Source organism: Plectropomus leopardus, chromosome 17 (genome assembly GCF_026936395.1).
Source record: "Plectropomus leopardus strain MGB_pleo_1.0 chromosome 17, ASM2693639v1, whole genome shotgun sequence".
Taxonomy (NCBI): domain Eukaryota; kingdom Metazoa; phylum Chordata; class Actinopteri; order Perciformes; family Serranidae; genus Plectropomus; species Plectropomus leopardus.
The window spans coordinates 7,219,735-7,240,483 of NC_142192.1; the positions used below are offsets into that span (position 1 = coordinate 7,219,735).

At 38.0% G+C, this 20,749-nt stretch overlaps 1 protein-coding gene across 1 annotated transcript; it reads right to left on the bottom strand.

Annotated features, from left to right (window-relative positions):
* Window positions 1–7,215: 7,215 nt before the first annotated feature.
* On the bottom strand, window positions 7,216–10,628 carry edn2 (endothelin 2). The gene is made up of 5 exons (XM_042506690.2): window positions 10,441–10,628; window positions 9,602–9,755; window positions 9,340–9,456; window positions 8,660–8,737; window positions 7,216–8,552 (listed from the first exon to the last, which is right to left on the bottom strand). Exons 1-5 carry the CDS (start codon window positions 10,505–10,507, stop codon window positions 8,459–8,461), a joined length of 510 nt encoding a protein of 169 aa, XP_042362624.1. The 5' UTR covers window positions 10,508–10,628; the 3' UTR covers window positions 7,216–8,458.
* Between the last annotated feature and the right edge of the window lie 10,121 nt (window positions 10,629–20,749).

Consider the following 20,749-nt stretch of genomic DNA (forward strand, 5'->3'; position numbering starts at 1 on the left):
AAAGAACCTTTGTTCTCCTTATTTTACATCATTACCGACAGTGTTTCAACCTGATGCTATCCAGTGATGTATCATGGAGATGCTACAGATTCCATCCGGCCACGCTTTCAACTGACACCACCCGTCTGCACATCATGCTGATGCAGAGGATGCTGCCTGGCCATCCCATTGCATATATTTACACCCCGTATGGTTCTGTCCAGCCTTATTCTCAGCTGATGAAATCCAGCAGCATATCATGGGGACATGAAAGGTAGCTTTTGGTGTTGGAATTTTACACAAAAAGTTACGGTATTTGATGGCTATAGAATGAAAAGGGGCTAGATACAGCCGCTTCCATCTTCATGACATCATTTGGAGCAAGATTGTGCGTAATAGCGATCTCCGCGGTGGTGGAGCACTGCGAGCACTGCCATATTGATCACACCAACTGGCACAGTTGCTGTCTATCAAGGCATCAAATCCCCTTTTAAAAGCATCAAATAACTAAATAAAATCACATTGAACTGAAAACACTTGGAACATACATCAGGGTTAGAAGAACTACTTAAAATGACAGAAAACATCTTTGGAAAAAATGTATTTGACGTGTATTTTGAGTTTTTAGTTCGGCCCATGTTCCATCCGTTAACATGGAGGGGGCAGGGTTTATTATCTATGCTGCAGCCAGCCACCAGGAGGTGATCGCATTGTTTTAGCCTCACTTTTGGGGAGCTGTCATGTTGTCAATCTTTTGTTGTCATCTTTTGTTTACAGTTTCTGATAATTCCTGCCTAGTGCACCTTGAAGTGGCTCTGCCAGAATGATATAAATCACGTTGCAAATAAGCAAAAACAAGCCGTTAAAGCATTCGTCTTTTTCTGACTGTCACTTCTATTTGACTTTCTGAGAATTGGCAGTGCACTGTGCTTTAGCATCAGATGACGAAGAGCGTATTTCTGGGTAATGGTGAGAAGGTTAATCTGTTCCAGCGGGCAAACAAACACTGCTTTGTTAGATGAGGTGTGAGGCGAGGTCTATGGAGGTTTAGTTCTGCAGGAGTGCGAGCTTCTTCAGAAAATCAAACAAGCACTGCATGCCTGATGCCCGTTTCAGAAGATTAATGGGCAGATATACACAGCATTACATTGATCCACCGCTCACTCGTTTACTCTCTCTCCCTCTCTAGCTGGTAGTGTTGTGGTGGGAGGGCACAGAAGATTTATGGCCCGCATAATGGTTAAAATAGGTGAGGAGGCACTTAATAAACAACCCAGTGGATACCCCACGTGGAGATGAATGACGATAGGAATTCTTACTGCATGACTTCCGCGTGTTTGTGTGCATGTGCATGTCGATATGCAAAACTGCACCTTTTTTGGAGATCATCTATGTAGATGACGTTATTGTGAGTCAAGCCGAGTCCTTTGAGTTTTGAATACCAAACATCTTAAACTCCTCTCTGAGTGCAGGACAGTCTCTTAATAGCAGAAAGACTACGTATGATGCCAAACTCAGCTCGCCTTTGGTCTATTTAAACAACTTTTTTTTCCAATTCCTTTCAAGATTAACAAGCTGCTGAAAATGGCATAGAGGTAAAAATCAGAATTTCTGATACCAATGTATAGAAAACATTGTTTGACAAAATAAAAATACCCTAAAGGCTAAGTTGGCATACATCTTAAGCATCAAAAACAAGTACACAAAATACATTTTTCACATATAAACTTGAATTATTTGAATGAGGAAAAAAAGAAAGCAAGAAAAAGAAATATATATATATATATATATATATATATATATATATATATATATATATATATATATATATATATATATATATATATATATGGGGAAAAGTATATTTATAATACAATAATTACAAATACAAAATTATGTCACAAAGTTATTATTTTAAGTACCTTCCCCAGGTAATTTCCTTCTTTTTTAATACAAAATTTTTCCTGTAATTTTCACAAATTTCTTGCTAGATTTTGGGTCATTTCTTCTTTCATTGCTCATTACCTTCTTCCCATGTATTTCAATGAAGTTAAACATATTTGCTCAGGTTTCAAAGGGTTAAAGTGATCTATAAAAATACAGTGGAATTTGTCCTTACACAAGAAGACACAAATTTTATACAAATTTGGCCTTGACTGACTGTGAAAAGTGTTTTTGGAAGGAATTTTAATGTTCTGAAGTTTTCTGTTGAAAGCAGTTTCTGTTTCCCACTTTTTTTTTCTGAACAGACTTTATCAAAAAGACTGGGGAAGCTGCAAATCAGTGTGAGCTGTCGCAGCATTCCAGAAACTCACCTACACTCAGTCATGCGTGGAATGGGTGTTCAGCTGAGCCCATTGATAGTCATTACACTAACTCAGCTCAGCGTGCTGTTATTTCAGAATGACTGACATTTTCTGATACTTCTGCCTGTCACCTTCAACTGTCAACTATTCCAGAAAAGTAGAATTTTTTTTTTACTGTTCTGATGATACTTTTCTACCATTACTCACTATATGGTCATTGTCCGTTAACATCACACCCGATAAATGTGCCATTTGACTGCATGTTGGCATTGAATTCAGTTATTTCATGTCTCTACTATGAATTATTGGGCTGCATGGCCTAGTTTTTTTAAATGTTTCAAACAATAAAATAACACAAGGTTGTTAAAATAATATATAAATATACTGAATAAACCAATGGGTAGCCATCTCCCTATGCAAGTCTTGTTTTTTTGTGATTTTGTCAATTTACTTTTCAAATTGTGATAAACCTGGATTTGTCTTTCATTTTATGAATTAATATTAAAGATAGTTATATTTTATTCTACAGATACTATTATCATAAGTACTGTATTGATGGCTTATGTTGTACTTTGCATGTTGTTTGATAAAGTTTTGTTTTTTTTAAGTCTTTTAATATACAAAGCTCACACTATACATTTATTGTTTATAGTTTTATGATTGGACACTAGAATCATGAAAAGTCCATACTGTGCAGACAGTCATCTATGCAGTATGTGTCTGCCTTGTCCCAGCAGACATGTATGTTACCACTGTCCCTCTGTCCTCGCTGACACTGGTCTGCCACAGTCCATCACGTATTCACCTGCTGTACCTGTCTGATAGCAGATGGACATCGTCAGGTGCCTGAATGAGACAATTAAGATTTGGATCAGTGTCACACAGAGGACAGTGGCTGTTTACAGAGCTGTGTATACTCTTGCAATGTGAGTGGCTATCGTTGTATCTGGCGTACGTGTGCCCGCACACAGGAGAAGATGACAATCTTAGAAGTATAATGTGAAGAATGCCGTCCAGTACAGGCACGCTGGTGAGCTGTATTAAAAAATAAAGATGTCTGGAGGAGGAATGTCTGGGGCCATTTCTGCAAGAAAAATGACAGACAGGCCATTTCCCTGTAGAAACACTGCCCACACATACTGTTAAATATACTTTCTGTGTGCTGTTAAACACTTTGTCATTGAATGATTAGACTGCTGCAGTTTAATGAGGCTCACCTCTGAGCTCAGTGAGGAAGCATCCAGGAATGCGAGCTATCCAAAACAGCTATGTCACTGTTTCACTGGAGGTTCTTTGAAGTCGTGACACAAAATGATTTCTGCAGAGAAACAGCGTCTCCTTCTCTCCCTAAACGAGCTGGCTTCCTTCCTGCTGCTCCTGGCTGTTTGGTTATGACTAGACTTGATGTTTTGGTATCAGCGGGCATGTTCGGACCAGCGGTGCTGATAGGCCAGTCTGTCCCCGAGCCGCTCTGGTCCCCCAGCAAACAAAACCAGGAAGAGGAGGAATGTACCGACGCCGGCTTTTACTGTAATCGCAGCCGGTCGGGACTGGATCTGTGCAACAGAAAGTAAAAACACGAAAACACTTTTATGTGTTTTATAGTGTAAACATCAATTAAAACCATATATCATAATAACATATCAAACACTGACCCGTTATGATCCAGTTTGCACCCTTAGATCCTCAGGTGGGGCCCTTCTGGCCTTTTCAAAGTCAAGGACTTAAATCCAGAGGTGACCATGCCTTTGCCATCAGGGCCCCTCGGCTTTGGAACGACCTGCCTCAGAGATGTGAATTTTTATTATGTATTTTAAGCATATTTTAGCAATATGGGGCATATTTGAGTATAGGTCAGGATGGTTCCTCTATGATATTATAATTACAGTCCTAGCCATGCAGTGAAAATGCATCAAAAGTTGGATAGACTTACCTCCAAGAGAAAAAAAATCTAATTGTATTTATCTGTATTTATGGAGCTCTAATGTTAAGGTATTAAGACCACTGGACATCTATTCTTTCATCAAACCTTGTAACCACAATATATGATCCCATAACTTTATAACCTCAAAATTTCCATGTACAAACTTATCTAGACAGAAATTATTTCAGGTACTTTTCATCTTTTAAATACTTTAAACTGCACTAGATGCTAGATTTATTCATTACTCTTTGTGAATTTCAAGCCTTAATTTATGTCATTCTTATATAGTTTTTATATTTTAACCAGTTTTTTTTATCAAATGTGGTGGCCTGGATGTGTAGTCTGAAAATGAATGTTTCTTGTTTTCAGGTCTCTTGAAAAAGACTCCTCAATGACAATGTGAAATCGAGTTTAGAAAACAGAGGATTTAACATTGCTCCTTACCCCAGTCATTTTCATACTCTCCCGAAATGAGTTTATCTCTAAATGTATGTCATGTACAATAACCTAACCCTTAATGTACATATGCAAAAACAACAGGCGGGAGCTCGGTCCGACTTACACAAACATCATAATCACACCATCATGATTTACCATCAGCCAGTACGTCGGGGATGAAAAAATGAGGGCAGCAACAACATCGAATAATGACTAAAACAAAGCAATACAGTGCAGCTAGTGTTATGACAACAGCGTGATTAGGGTTGCAATCTCAATCTCCCGTCCAGCTCATATCAGTTCCCTGAGCAAACAGCACATATGCTCCTGTTTTTCCTTTGTTTCTTTTCCTCTCCCGGTTCTCTCCTGCATTAAAGGAATTCAGGAGGAATGCAGAAAAAGCATCCTGTTTTCATTCCACTCTCTTAGTCAGCTATTCACTCTCTGTAGCGTACGCTGGGGGGTCTGAGAGTTCCTCCTGACGTCAGGGTAAATAACCAGGATGTCCCTACATGGAGTAATGGAGACACAGGTGCACATTATTACCGCATGGCCTAGTTTGTTTTTGCGTCCCACAATATCTCTACTTCTGCACAAGCACGAGCCAAAATCACTGCAAAAACAATACAAAAACATTAACCTGTGATTGACTCTGAATGGTGCTAATGCATGACTTGTGTTATCTGTCATTCCTTTAAAACTTGACCTGTAACCTGGGATGTCCTGTAGATAATTGAAAGTCTCCAACATCCTCCACAATAAACAGTCTGAGCTCACGTCCCTCTTAAAGAACAGCCTATCTAAAGTAAACATCGGTGTATGGAGCAACAAAGCAAAAGACTCAACATGATAATCAGCGCACGTTCCACTACAGACAAAGAAATGCTGTGTGTAGTAACCACATACTTAAGCAAGTTCACTGTGTCACTGTTTTGAAGCTAAACGTTGACCTCTGAGTAGACACACCTGATTTTTTTTTCTGTATAGTCAGGCTAAAGTGAAAATTGTTGAGTCATTTATTGACAGCAACATGCTGCAGGTGGCTGTTAAGTTTTTTTGTAGTTTAATTTTATTCTGCGCTCCATTCAAATCCAAATTTCCCATTAGAAATTTTCGACTTTTAAGCTTTCCAGGTGCACAACACCAAACGAGAAAACATGACAGACATTGACAAACTGGTGTTTCTGTGGCTAGTCCATGGACGACTGCACCATCAGCAGGGCCGCCTCTTTGCACATATGAGCGAAACAGAGGAAAACTAGAGTAAACTAGTACTACTTTTGTACTTGAAATGTATCAAAACACGTTATTCACTAGCCTATGTGCTAATAGCTAGGCTAATGTATTGTAGGACTCAAGTATATTGTGATGCTCTGTATATTTTGTGTATATTCACTCCCTCCATGGATGCTGCCATTGATGTGTGACGTCAGGCTGCTGAAGTCGGCGTACAGGTGCTGTGTGGATTTCACCCAAGTTCACAAGTAGGAGCTCGAACTTTGAACGCCGTCCAATTAAATTTTTTCTAGTAGAAGGTCGGAATATCTTGACTTCCAAGTTGTCTGGAACACAGCATTAATTCATTTATATAGAGAGTTACACCTATGTGGACCTATCCATGGATTTAGTTCTGCATGTAATATTGGTTCATACTGAGGCTACACCTTTATCAAGGTTTCACAAAATGCTTTTCATATTCTCAAATGTAAGTCAGCCCATTTTATTTTTGATTTTGTGGTATTTGTCACTAGCAACTCTCCACGAAAGCAGCCCAGCACGAGGACTTCATGTGATGTAGATTTTATTTAGACCAAATTAAACAGGTTAGGCATAAAATCTAAAGTGTGAGGCTTTTGGTGACTATCAGGAATCCTTCTGTTCATAATTACTTTCACAATAATATACACTTGCAAGTACAAACACACAAACAGTAAAATAAATAAAACCTCAACCAATATTAAATGAAGGTAGACAGCTTTTTCCCATAACTTTCTGAAGGACATACTGGCCTCGCTGAAGTTTCTTTATCAGTATGTCAGATATTCTGCACTAGTCGTGTTGACAAGTCTTTAACGCATTGTTTGAAAAGCTGTTTTTTCATTGTTAATTTCTTACTAGACGAAAGAGGAGGAAAAGGTTTTGACATCGTTCATACACTGAAATCATTAGCTGTGGGTAGGCCACTATTGGCACTTTTGTTTAAATGTGGTGTCACACCCAAAGACCAGCTGTAGATGTTCTTTTGTTTAGGTCCAGGAATCATTAGGTTCTTAACAATTGGGGGTCAATGTTTATTAAACAGATGACTAAACTGCTAGAATATTGTACAGCACCAGCTTATATAACCCCAGAGAAAGTTCAGTATGTCAGGGAACATAAACCAGTGGTGCACCCTCTGACAATATTGTCAACTTGACGGTGCAAACTGTCATATCAGTAATAAATTAGTTCAAACAATAATTCAGAGTGTTTACTGGAACATGTATTTTGGAGATCCAGTGAGAAAGGGAAATAATATCATCAATAGTATCATAAGTCAAATAATGAAATCACCATTCTGCAACAGAATATTTTTCTTGCATTTTTATTTTTTTATACGCAATTCAGTGCATCATTCATACAAATATAAATACATCTCAGAATAAGTTAGAGAATAAATAAGTTGTTCCATTTACAATTCAGCATTTAACAGTAAACTCCTAAGGCAGTAAACTATCCATCTTATACAGCATTGAGATATTTAAGGATGAATATTTCCTGAAAACAGGGCAGATGGAGTGAATGGATTGGTGGTAGACGAGGAAAAAGTGCAGACAAATAGCTTCTGAAGTGCATGACACAAGTCAAGAGTCATTATTTCCCAGTGGCTAATTACAGAGGAATTAAGCAAACATTTTTCAGGGAGAAAAAAACAATTGTTGCATTTTTATGGCAAGCTGCGTGTCATTGAAACCTTCTGGCTTATCTTCAATCAAAACATTAAACAGGAGCTATGCAATAAACACTTGAGCCAACACAATAGACCCACAGGAGAAAGTATGTGTTTGTGTGTTGAATAGCTGACAATGGACCTTGTGTAAAGCTAATTGTTCATGAGATAAATCCCAAAGAGATGACCTTCATTTCACTGGGGTCGTGTGTGCCATGAGTGAACAAGCTGCCATTTCAAGCACTGCCTGATTGCCCTGAACATAAAGCAGGACAGCAGATTCCAGCTCTGATACAGAGGAATATTAAACTGAACCAAAGGTCAGCAGTGACAGAATAGTTTAAAGATAATTTGAGTAAACATTGGCAAATAATTCCTAACTAAATACAGAGTTGACATGAGTCTGGAAGAAGTAATGATCCTACAATCCTCAGTGAAGGTGAGTTGAAGGTGAGGAGAGTTCTTTGTCCATAGAAACCAAAGACTTGACAGAGATTCATTCTTCATTGTAAACTTTCTTGATGTGGGTTCCTCAAAATGATGGACAAAAGTTTCCATGTTCTTGGCTTTATGCGTCCTTTATTGGCATCTGTTGTTAAGTTCAAAGAAAGTTCAAGAAATTACTTCAAAATGTCTCCACCCAACATTGTTCCTGCTGTAGGACTTCTGTCTCTGCAAGCTGCCAGTCCTCTGCAGATCTGTTTTGTTGATCAAATGCTCTACCCATTCGCTCTTTGGCCTTCCAACCTTTCACCTTCACATCCTTAGAGTTGGTGAGACCCTTGAGACCCTGGTTCTGGCATTGAAGGTAGCTGGACAAGTGTCCTGCACATGGAGGTTGAATCCACTGATGTTGAACTACTTCAGTATTTACTCAGTCCTCTACCTCCTTGTTCTGCTTTTCAGCCTATTTAACCCGTTCTTGTTTGATAACAGAATCTTTTGTGCGATCACAACATTGGACTTGACCGCGGATCTGCAGGAAGAGCAAAGAAAACAGGTAAGACTTGCTTCATATGTCTTAGTAATGACAATCAAAGAGCACTATGTGCATTTTTAAAGGTTGAATTCTTCTTTATTTACCTGAAAGATGCCAGTAATTTGTTGCTGTTTGATGATTCCACCAATGGGACCACAACATCAGTCCTTGGATTTTCAGAGCTATGGACGGGAAAAAAACAGCACTGGTATTAAACTCTACAAAGTGAGGATCTCTTTTGGCATTTTTCTTTAAATTCAGTCAAAAGTACTTCAGGGCCAACTAAGTAATTTCCTTGGAATTCCTCACTAACATATCATTGATGACTTATGGGCAGACATTTAGGGTGTGTCTTCCTAAACATCACCTTGGATAACATCTAGAGACAGTGACTAATCCATACAGGTGGTTTCATGACAGCATAACTCCAAGATGCAACAAAAACCCCCTTGAGCAAAAGCAGAACTCTAAACTATTCAAAAATAGTTTCACTTCTAATAAACCTTTATGATTTCTTTCAAGAACTTCAAGGAAATGCGGGCTTTTTTCTGTGCTGTGACTACTACCCCTATACTGTAGTAACAGTATCACACACTGTATCATTTTGCCTCCTCCCTGACTCGACATCAACATGCTGCTCGGGCTTGTCACACATGGCCAACATTGAAAGGAGACACAAAAAAGTCTTTGATACTATCTAGTATCCAAAGAGGAGTACATGATAGGACAGTCTTGCTTTGCTGTAGGTCTAGGTAGATGGAAGAAGGAAGGGAGTGGCACTCACTTTTTATGGCAGAAGCCGGTGCAGGTTTTATCGGCTGGGTTGAGGCATTTGCATCGCTCAGTGGAGCGACGGCGGCGACGAGACAGGGGACTTCCAAGACCGTAAGGAAGGAGTTTACTGTAATTGAAACAAAACATTTTAGGATTCATTTAGAAATCACCCCTGATTGCCTTTAGGGGTTTCGGGTTAGGGTTTACCCAATCTCCAAGCCTAGTAACCAATGCAGCTCTCAGAGTGTGTCTGAAAATCTCTGCAGCCTCACCTGGGTGTGTTGACCCAGATAATATCCAGGTGGCAGAAGTAGATGCATTCTTTATCGTCCCAGCTGTTGCAGGAGCAGCGTTTGGTCCTGACGTGGCGTGGATGTGAAGTCTGAGCTGGCAGCTCAGCCCCGTCTGATAAGGGGAGTCCACAACCTAGAAAAACACAAAGGTTCCCGAGATTAAAATGTGCCAACTAATGTTTTGCAGTATGACTGTGCAGTTGGTGACTATCACATGTAAACACAAAGAAATCCACTCAGCGGGTTGACACCTACTTGTGCGGTTTAACAAATGAGATTGTGATTAATAGTGAGACATATTAGCTAGAACTGGTTAAATCAATAATGCTGTGGTAGCAATTTGATTACTTTACAATTAAGGTGGGTAACTTATCAAAGGGAAATATTTTCTGGAGGGCCTATCCCAGTTCTTGTATTGTACTCTCTGTGGTAACTGGCAGACAGTCAAAGGCTGCAGTTAGCCGTTAACCAGCATCTTCCTGCTTTGCTCAATTAATGTGTGCTGTTTTACTATTTTGTAACATTGCTTATTTTGATAAACCTCAATCCCCAACCCCAAAACCTTTAACTAAACCAGCTAAGAGTATAAGTTTCACTGCAAAATTGGATGGGACAGATGTGAAACTGAACATTTTGAGCACCAAACACTAAATATCTTGCACTGTGGTGAATTTTATGCACCATTTCATTAACTGATGCTGAAAATGTCTTTAATTTTGTATTCTAAAGCTTTCTGCTACTTCCATTTTTGTGTTCATGGTCCAAAAATTTTAAAGAAATTTAACTAAAACGCCAAGAAATTAAAAATTGTTACTCACCCTCTTGCAGAGCCATGCAGATGACAAATATAGCCAGTGTCTTGCACATGAAGGAAGCCATCATCATATCTTGATATGTAAAAGCAGCAGCAGCAGTCAGTTGACACACTCCAAAAGGTACAGATGAGTCTTTTCAGATGTGTGTGTTGAGGCTGGAGAGCAGCAACAGGTGCTTTGTGTTCTCGGTCCTGCCTGGATGTCTACTTTATACCCCCTCCTGTGGATGATATCATGATGGCCCCTCCTACTTGTCAGAACAGTGTTGTTACACAATGCACACATACTCCACCTGCCCTCCTCACATTCCAGCAGTGACCTTAACAAACAGTGCTGCCAGCACCCCCAACAGGCCGAGAGAGGTAAGGACAACATGTAAGGGACAGCTGATACTGAAGTTGTTATAGGTCGTAAGTCTTTATAGTCTGCTGGAATTCAGCATATTTAAATTAGATTGAAGTTTTCACACCCAAAAATTAGATCAGATGTGACTAAAAAGCACAAAGATCATCAATGGACATTGAACTGAACTAAACTAAACTAAGAATGTCCCATACTAAGACCGGGCCAAATTTAAAGTAGTGTGCGGTGTACATGAATTGTCCTAAAAGTTACATATGCACCAGAATCTTATCGTATTTTTGTATATTTTATTCATAAGAGTGTTTCTTTCTCTCTTTCTCTCACTGGGACATTCTGGTAAAATAAAGGTAAAATGATATGTTCTTTAAGTAAAAATAGCAATACTACAGTGTAAAAATACATATTACAGTGTATGCATTCAAAATCTTAAATGATGTTAGCATCAAATATACTTAAAGTCCCCAAAGTAAAAGTACTAAATATGCAGGATTGCCCATTTCTGAATGATATTGATCATATGGATGGTAAGTAGCAATTAATGTGTGAGCAGCATTATTAATGTTCCAGATGGGGCTCATTTCAAATTAATGCACAATAACACATCCCATATAAGTTATTTATATTTGCTATTTATAATCTGAATCTGCGAGGTAACTAGTGACTGGTATTGGCATAAAAAGTGCAAAATAAGCATCCAAAATGTAGAGAGGTAGAGGAATAAAGTTGATTTATTTATTTTTTAAAAAAATACTAAACTACAGTGCAAGTTCCTCAAAATTGTATTTATGTGCTCAGTTACATTCCACCAGTGTTCTGGACAGAGACAAAATTCCAAGACAATTAACAGCTGAATTTCAGCACAGTAACGACAGCGGTTATGTAAGTAAATGTCAAACTCAGGTTAAGTGTGAGTGTGTGTTTCAATCTGGGTGAAGACAGAAAAGCAAAGAAATAGGAGACAATAATTTGATGAGGAAAAAAATGAGGTAACAGAAAAAAAAACAAAACAAGTATGCCAGCAACAACAATGCAAACTTCCAGTGTGAGTGTGAGTTTCTATATCCACATATTTGTTTTACAGTAGTAACATTTCATTCTTTTACCAAATTACTAATTACTAATTATTTGACATAACACACAACATTACCTCCCTTTATATATTCCATGAGGTATACACACTTGTTTAATGGAATGTAATACTGTGTGCAGTGCAACGAAAAGGGGTTGTTTTTTTTTATCAAGACATTTTGCATTTCCAACTGGGATAGCACCCTAAAAAGCTGTCAATATTACAAAGTCAATATGACATTTCTAGCAGGGAAAGCGCCATGAACAGCAGTTATTTTTTATAAAGACATCACTGCATTTCCACTTATGATTATGCCACCAAAACCAGGCATTTTGGGTCAAAACATGAACTTTTCCTTGCCATAAAAAAGTAGTTTTTGTACTTGGTCTAACCACAGGTGAACCCTAGCATTGTTGAAGTACGAATAACATACAAATGTAACGTATCCTTGGTTTGCAGACACGCACAATGCCAACATTTACTCTGGCTACTGGGCTGTCATCAGCTATTGAAGAGAACGTATTTAAAATGATTACACTATATTGTCCATAAAGGTTGACACACTAGCTACAGAAGCTTCAAGAAATTACTGACAAATACATTGGGGAACACTTAATCTGCTTGCAAATACATCGTACTGTATTGACCATTTTACTGATTGTCTATGTACATGTTTTACATTTTAAATGGAGAATTAATTCTGTCATCCAGAATAATAAGAATTGAGTGGCAGCAGATGCATGCCACAGAGACAGGAGGTTATGTGAGGCCATGACATGCCTTGTGTTTTTCTCTCCCTTTTTTTTTTTTTTTTTCCCAGAGGCGTCGGTCATGCAGGATGAGGCTGGAGGCGGCAGAGGAAGAGATGAGTGGTGGCATTAGAAACACACAGAGGGCTCGCGTGTGCCACATGGCTGATATGAGGATGATGAAGTCAAGGAGAACTGTCAGCAACCCCCCCGCAGGAAAGTGAGGTCATGGCACCATCGTCCGTCACGCCCCTCTACTGTCACACAAACAATATCTCAGCGAGCAACACGCTTTGACCTCCGTAAAGAGATACGCAGCAGCCTGCCACATCAGCTCTGTGTAACCCACACACACACTCACACCACCATGGGTATAGTGGAATCTCACACACACACACACACACTGTCAGTTTACTCTGCCTATCTCTTACCAGTGACAAAAACAGACATCATGGCTTTGACCACAGAGCCTGGCTGTCTAAACAGCTACAGTGTGTCATGCAAACACCCTCAGGTATTCCACGCTCCTATCAGCTATAGAATGAGTTACATAATCCAAATCCACAGGTATGCACAATCATAGCAGTTAATGAAGTATGTGTATACCTCAGGGAAGAATGAATGGATTGGGATGAATTTGCAATGAAACTCAGATAAAGAAACGGTCGATGTAAAGAACAAACCCAACAGCAACATATTATGTAATAATACAGGCAACCCAGCAAAGGACCGCATGTTTTTATTCTACTGCCTTCATATTAGGAGAATCAGTCAGGAGACAACAAAAGCGAAACAGTTTCAGAAATTTCTGTTTCATTATGTAGCTTATTGTATATTACATATTCTTCCTTTCAGTGGAATTTACCTATTACCACATTCAGTGGTGTCGAAAAACCTGGGTGTCCGAGGCTTTAGCCCCAAATGTTAAATGAGTAGACCCAGATCTATATATGTAGGCCTAATAACAATAATAATAATAATAATAAAAGCCCTGTATCTAATAATCTGTTATTCCTTTCATACTTGTGCTTGAATAGATGTACTTTTTACATTCTACATTACATTCTACCATAGTTATCATACATACTGTACATAACTATTTTTCCATTTCTAGTCAAAAATTGTTATTGATGGCATTCATAAAGTATTTTATACTTAAAACGTATTACTTATTACAAGCAACTACTAATAAAAAAAGGTTTTTAAGGGTAAATAAGGTTAAAATAAAATAAAGCATTAAAATTCCCTGCAGAAGAATCCCCTTGGACCCCCCTACTGAGGTCTGAGAACGCCCCTGCCCACATTTCTCTTGTCAAATTAACAAGTTCATCTTAATATAATCCACTATATAATTCTTTATCTGTTATATTTACTATTTTTTAGTTATACTTTAGTTATATTTACTATTTGCATTTTTTTTTTAACTTGAAACCTGGAGAGATGATTTTCTCGTGCTGCTTTCAGGTGCAGGTAATGTTTTGTAGTTTTTACTAATTTCTTGATCATTTTTGGCTTAATTCTTCTTTCATTCATTCGCTGCCTGCCTCCCATGTTTTTGAAAGAAATCAAGCCAGTTTGCTCAGGTTTCAAGGGGTCAAGTAAGACTTGTGTTAAAAACTATGTTTTTAAATTTCTTTTTCCTTTTTTCATATTTTCTTGCACAATGGCTTCCAAAATGCATTAATTTTATGCTTAAATTTGTGATGTTTTGTGTTCTATCATTAATTAAATTAAAAAGTAAAAGCTGTATAATTCAAGTAAAAAAAGAGTGACCCTCCCTTGTAAACATAAAACATTTAAATTTCAGTCATTTATCTAAGCACTGTGACAATTGAAATATTTTTTGATAATTGTAGGTAAATATTACTGTTTTCTTATCTGCTAAAATGCAGTGGTGCCCCTACACATTTTTCATAGGGCTGGGTACTGAAAATCTGGGGGTGGTAAAACTATGTTAATTAGAGTTAAGGAATTGCATACTGATATAGGCTACTTTGGTTTCTGTTTTTCATTAATTGGGGTGGGGGGCAAGTAATTGTATTAGGGTGGCCATAGCTCCCCCACAATGTTAAAAGAAACTAGTTGTTTTAACTTTGAAAAGCTTTAAATTTTAAGTAGACTAAATGAGAGAAGATAAGTTGAGGCAAAATTATTCTGAACACAGCCTGAACACTTTTTGAACATCTTTATTTTTCAGTTAAAACAAATATTTCCTTTCTATAGCGCACACACTCATTTCCATAAATGGTTTTAAGTCCAATCAAAGCAGAAGCCAGACCAAACAAAGGCAATTTGAAACAGGAAAAAATGCAATTGTTAACTCCTTACAACTAAAGAATGGAAAGTCTTGCAAGTGTTTTTGAGGAATTTTACATCAGAAGTCAAGCAGGGACCCAGACGACAGAAAGAGACACCTACAGAAACCGGAAAAAAAACAATACTGAGCCATGCTTACGTATGTGGTCATAGGGGTTAAGTGGTGTGGGGAAATGCAAAAAGGACATTACAATGCAGAGAGACTGGCATTTGACTAACTATTTGTCACAGTGAAGAAGAAAAAAAAAACTCATCTAGAGCAAATATTTGTTCAGCGGTGCAGACTGGAGGAATGGGCTCAATCTAAAGGAACCTCTTCCTCTGCTGCTGTCTCCAGACAGGGCAGCAGAGGAACACAGTGACTCCGCAGTCACAGTGTAAAAAATGTGCCCTTATCTGTTTATCACTTCCGGCTGCTGCGGAGGGCGACAGAGGAATGTGAGGCGGCATGATGATCAACAAATAGCGGAACCGTGGTTGCAGAATCCTTTGAAATTCCTCTTGGATGAGGTTAAACGTATATGGGCTGTGACACAATAACACACAAACAAGTCCTCATAGTCAGGATACAGTGGACAGGTTAAAAATGTGTCCGCTAAGTCCACTGTAGAAATGATGTCATGAACAGAAAAACAGTGCAATAAATCAGTGTAGTGAAAGAAAATGTGTTTATCTGTTCTCTTTAGCTGTACAGCATGGCCAGTTAACTCGCTTAGCCTGCTGTCATCAAAAGTCAGTTGATGCAGCGTTAGCTTCCAAGGCTTAGACTTCATAATTAAGTAACTACATCTTGTGGGTGAGTTTACAAAACAAGCATATGAAGGCCTTTCCTGAAGGCCTTTCCTGGTTGCTAGTTACATGCGAACAATAGGCTAACGCATAAATCCAGTCTGTGTTGTTTGCCTCTGTTAGCCGCTAAGTAGCTAACTAAGCATCCAAACAGGTTATTTCAGATCAATTAACAGTCACATTCACTTTTTTTTCTTACAATTATAACAAGGGATAACTAACTCTACAGTACAAAAGCAGCTGTTTCTTTGTCTCCTACATGGCTCATCTAAAGATGGTGACATTTTGCTGGGGACCTGTTAGCTTTAGCCTCCATCTTTTGGCATGATATCATTTATGTTGCAATAAAGCATGTCTTTCAGACCTAACATTAGCTTAATTAGCTAGCCAGCTACAGCTGATAGCTGTAGGCTAATATCTTCCAGCTACAGAGTGCCCCAGGGATGACATTTTTATGTAGGCCGATGCAGATGTTATCATCGCCCTGGTTCCATTGAATTTTTCCATTGAATTTTGGATTATGGCAGAAAAAGAGCTCTGTGGTTAACAAACATTTGTGATACTTACATGTTTTGTTCAGCTAGATAATCTTCACAAATGAACACTACTTTTACGTTTTTTTACTTTTACGCTAGCCTATAAACAAACCACACCACAGTTACATAAATCAGCATCACCACAGCAAGGCTGTAGAGCCGTGTTCAGCGGAGCTCAGTGTCATTACATTCTGTAGTTTCCTTTAGCCACTAACCCTCTTTTTAAAGACACATAAAGGCTTCTTGTTATTGTCTGACTCGGGATCACAGTGATGGATAGCAAACTTCAATAACTTAATAAGCCAAAACCCATGGCAACAACAAGTGTGCCCCAGCCTTGTGCATCACCAGTTTCCATGGTGTAAGCTCTTGCAGCACTTTTTCTGTTTGATAAAATTGATGGTTTTGTGTGTTGTAAAGTTGGTGAAGATGTTATTTGCGTATTTACATGTCTTTTCTTATTTGCTTTGTGTCAAAGCTCTCAGGGCCACCATAAACGTGCCATGCCAGACTGAAAAACTTGAAGTGTGGTAACACAAACTAACACAGGAATCAGACAGGGGTTCAGCACATCTCCCAGTAATTTGAATTGTGCCACGCTTCCATCTAACAGAATTCTTGGTCAGGACTTGTCAAATGACCATCACAAAGCAGAACAAGCATACATAGGCACAAACACACTCTTCTCTCAGGTGATTGTGATCTGCTTGATTGAGAGTCAGACAACTCTCAGGCTGAAACAATCAAGTCAGTCTGATTAGAGCAAAGCTGAATGACGCTTTCTGACACTCCCACGTGCACTTATACCTTAATAATATATTTGAGCACCAATTCAATGGTTGCAGATAATTTAAGGGCAATATACGGTTGTAAATAAGATGAAATAAAATAAGATACAAAACTTGCAAAAGTTGTTAACAGTTGCTAAGCCATCTCTCTGAAACTCTGTCCTGTGGCCTATGTGGCCTATAATATGTGGCTTATGTTTTTACTCTCTCATGGAAGCAGCTATTGCAATTGTCTACCCCCGTTTTCCTGTTGTTCTCAATTCAGCTGCTGGCATGACATGAATGCATCGTAAGTTGGAAAGAAAATTTCAACACACCTTCCATGAGATCAGCAGGACTCACTCATCTTGGCTCAATTTGAAATCATCACTGCTGTCAGGAATGTGACACCACATCAGACAAAAATGCAACATGCCATCCCTCTTCTTTACTGCTACACGCGCACATGCACACACACACACACACACACACACACACACACACACACAGAGACTCAACCCCTATATGAGTGAGGTGGAGACTATGTGCCAAACCCCTGGATGAGTAGATGGAGGCTTTGGTAGCAGTATCAGACCGAAACAGCACAACTAAATACACTGAGATGGTGTCAGTGTGTGTGACATGAGTGATAAGGGTGTCTGTAAAATAGTTCATAGTTTATGGAAACTATGAGTCATGTGATGTGTTTCTTCACTGATTACAGTCTCGTTTCCTATTCTTGACCCTTTGTGGCAAACTATTCTAAAGGTTTACTTTCTACCTTTGTATTGAAGCTTTCAGTTGAATTTCATGGCCTTCTCTAACAAATGTCAGGGTTTATGATGACTACCAGCATACCATGTGACCAAAATATACAATTTCAGTCATGTGACAAAAACTGAAATTGTTCCATTTACTGATTGAAGACTGTGGGGTGCAGTCAAAAGCTCAGGAAAAGGTGAAAAAAAGTAAGTTTTCATTCAGTATTTCATCTTAGAATACATAATTAGTTTATTTAAGTGATAGGAATTCCTTACTCACTTATGTTTGTTTGAGGAAGAAATCTCCCCAAAATGTTTCCCATGACATTGTTTGAATCTCCTCCTCTGGTGAACCTTATCACGGCTCTACTCTTTTAGAAATACGTCACAGTGGTTAGTTAATAATTGTCTGTAATCACAGTTACAAAGGGAGTCTTTGGCTCCTGTTGTTCTTGTTGCTGTGGAGTCTGATCCAACATAAGGACAGACCTTTCTGCAGAATCTGAGAACAATAAGTGAATCACAGATATAAAACAATACCTATTGATCGCGGTTTCTATCACTTCGGAATTTGAAAATAAATATGTAAAAGTACCCTGATTGCTCCTGCCCAGGTGTAATTTCCTGGATGATTTATTGCAGGGGAGTTTTCAGTACATGGTAAAGTACCTTCAGTATGTGACATCATCCCTTTCAGTAAACAGGCAGCATGAGGCAAAGGTGGACTTAAAGTTGCTTTCTGCTGCCACCTAGTGGTCACATGTCACAACTTCAGTTCTGGGAGACAAAAGATGTGCTGCCTTGATGAACATGTCAGCACAGAGGAGAAAAGAAAGAGCAAAGTCAAACACACAATGAAAATAAGTAAAAAAGTCAATCAATAAAAGCAGGCTGTAATTCTGATTCTTAATAAAGTTTCCTTCCTGGGAAGTGGATTAAAACATCGAGGTAGAATCTGAGCATAGCCACAGGGTGGTTCCACAATCATCATCACACTATTTGCAGCTTTCAGGACAAACTAAACTAGGCTTTTCTGGGCTTTTCTTTAATATAGCTGGAATTAAGTTGAATTGTAAAGAATAGGAAAAAGAAAGGCAAGCTGTAGCATAAAAGAATAAATAAATAAGGTTCAGTTAACAACCTTGACAGAGGTAGCACTTTTAATCCTGTTGTTGCAGTGGATATGTACTGAAAAGTAGTTATTAAATGCAGAAAATGTATTTAAAGGCCACAAAGGTGCATTTTGCTCTAATTAAGGTCCATACAACTAAGCGAATACTTTTAAACATGCAGGATTTTTTAAAAATTATCCATGTACTATAATGCTGTGGTGCTCATTTGATATTTGCAAACATTTCAACAGCAACATCACTTTCAAGGATTAAGCATCCTTAATTCTCTAGATAATCCACAGAACACACTGCAAATTTTTCAGTGTTAGTTACCTTGGCAACTGAGCTCCATGACAAGTTAGCGTGCTAGCCTGCTAATCCTGCTTTGTGATACGAAGAAGGACACGCCATAGCTCTGCGCACAAAATTCCCCTTTTAAAATCAAGCTCTAAAAACAAATATATCTTAATATTATTTTCTACTTTCATTGACTTAATTTTTCAACCAACATCAATTCTAATCATAAATATCATATCTATTTTCAGAATTCTAACCCTTTAAATACAAGGTTTTTGTCATGATGCCACAATGTTTTAGATTAAAAACAAATAAACAAAAACAATGATTTTTTTCAATATACTACATGCTAAGTAGATTGTTATTATTTTCATTAGTAGTATTAGTAGTAGTAGTAGTAGTAGTATTGTTATTTTGATTATCACAATCTGGGATATGTTAATTTTTGCAGCAACACTAATTGTGACAGTGCACCTAGTGGAAATAGCATATATTTTCTCCATGTGCCAAATATAGTAAATATGATGTCACCTGGTGGAAAATAGTAAAAATTATAAATTCCAAGGCAAAAGCCCAGAATTACACCCAGAAATAATACAATGCATGTTTTTATGCTTTGATGACTGTGTGATCAAAAATTGCAGTTTGTATGGGTTTCAATGGTGCATTTTTTAAACTTAAAGTATGTATTTAACTATTTTATTTCCACAGTGTATTTTAAACATATTGTAGGATCTGAACAGGAAATTCCAAGATTAAACAAAAATATACAATTTTTCCAAAATGTATGCCATATGCATGAACAGCTAACATTATCAAAAAAAAAAAAAAAAGATTGAAAAGCTTATGAAATGTACCAAACAGTCCCTAAGGGTTAAAAAGGTGATATGTGTACATGCTCCAAACTAATGGAGGGCAGCATTAACCCTCCAAATCAATTACTAAGAGGGATGGGCAACACAACGTAAAATCCAGTCAAAATAACACTGCCTCTAATTGCCTAATTTTCAACTAGGAAACAGGAAATCAAGGACATTTATGTCCTTGATTTTGTCCAGGAACTTTTATGTCGCTTGAGAGATCGCAGGTATCTCAAAACAGCAAAAGCTTATACTGGACTTAACTTCCTTGTCCTGTCATGTTGGACTGAGGACAGACTGGACAAGACAGTGACTCACCTCTGGCAGTGGGTCTTCATGACAGGTCAGGCTGGTGCTGGTTAGCATGCTCATTTCAGTGGATATCTCTGCAACACAATACATACATGACTTTGACATAAAGCACTGAAATTGTTACTTATTATTTTGTTGATATTGGAAGTTCATTTTCTCAATGTTTTAATCAAAAATTCTACACTGTACATCTTTAAAGCTCAGTAAAAAATGAGCAGATAAGATAAAAAATACGGAGGTTAATTAATAATAACCTCAATAATTTTTCAAAATAAAACCAAAAAAACGACTAACTTTTCCAATTTCTCAATTTTGTGCTCAATCAAAAAAATGGAAAAAAACAGATATCGAGGGTGGTCGGTAGGTTGTTTTGTAACTTAG

Bases quoted from the DNA above. Each gene is read 5' to 3' on its own strand.
- edn2 (XM_042506690.2), bottom strand. From the start codon at position 10,507: ATGATGATGGCTTCCTTCATGTGCAAGACACTGGCTATATTTGTCATC. The intron at 8,738-9,339 runs GTGAGTGCCACT...TCCCGTCCATAG, and splicing joins ACCGGCTTCTGCCATAAAAA to CTCTGAAAATCCAAGGACTG. The intron at 8,553-8,659 runs GTAAATAAAGAA...CTCTTCCTGCAG, and splicing joins AAATTACTGGCATCTTTCAG to ATCCGCGGTCAAGTCCAATG.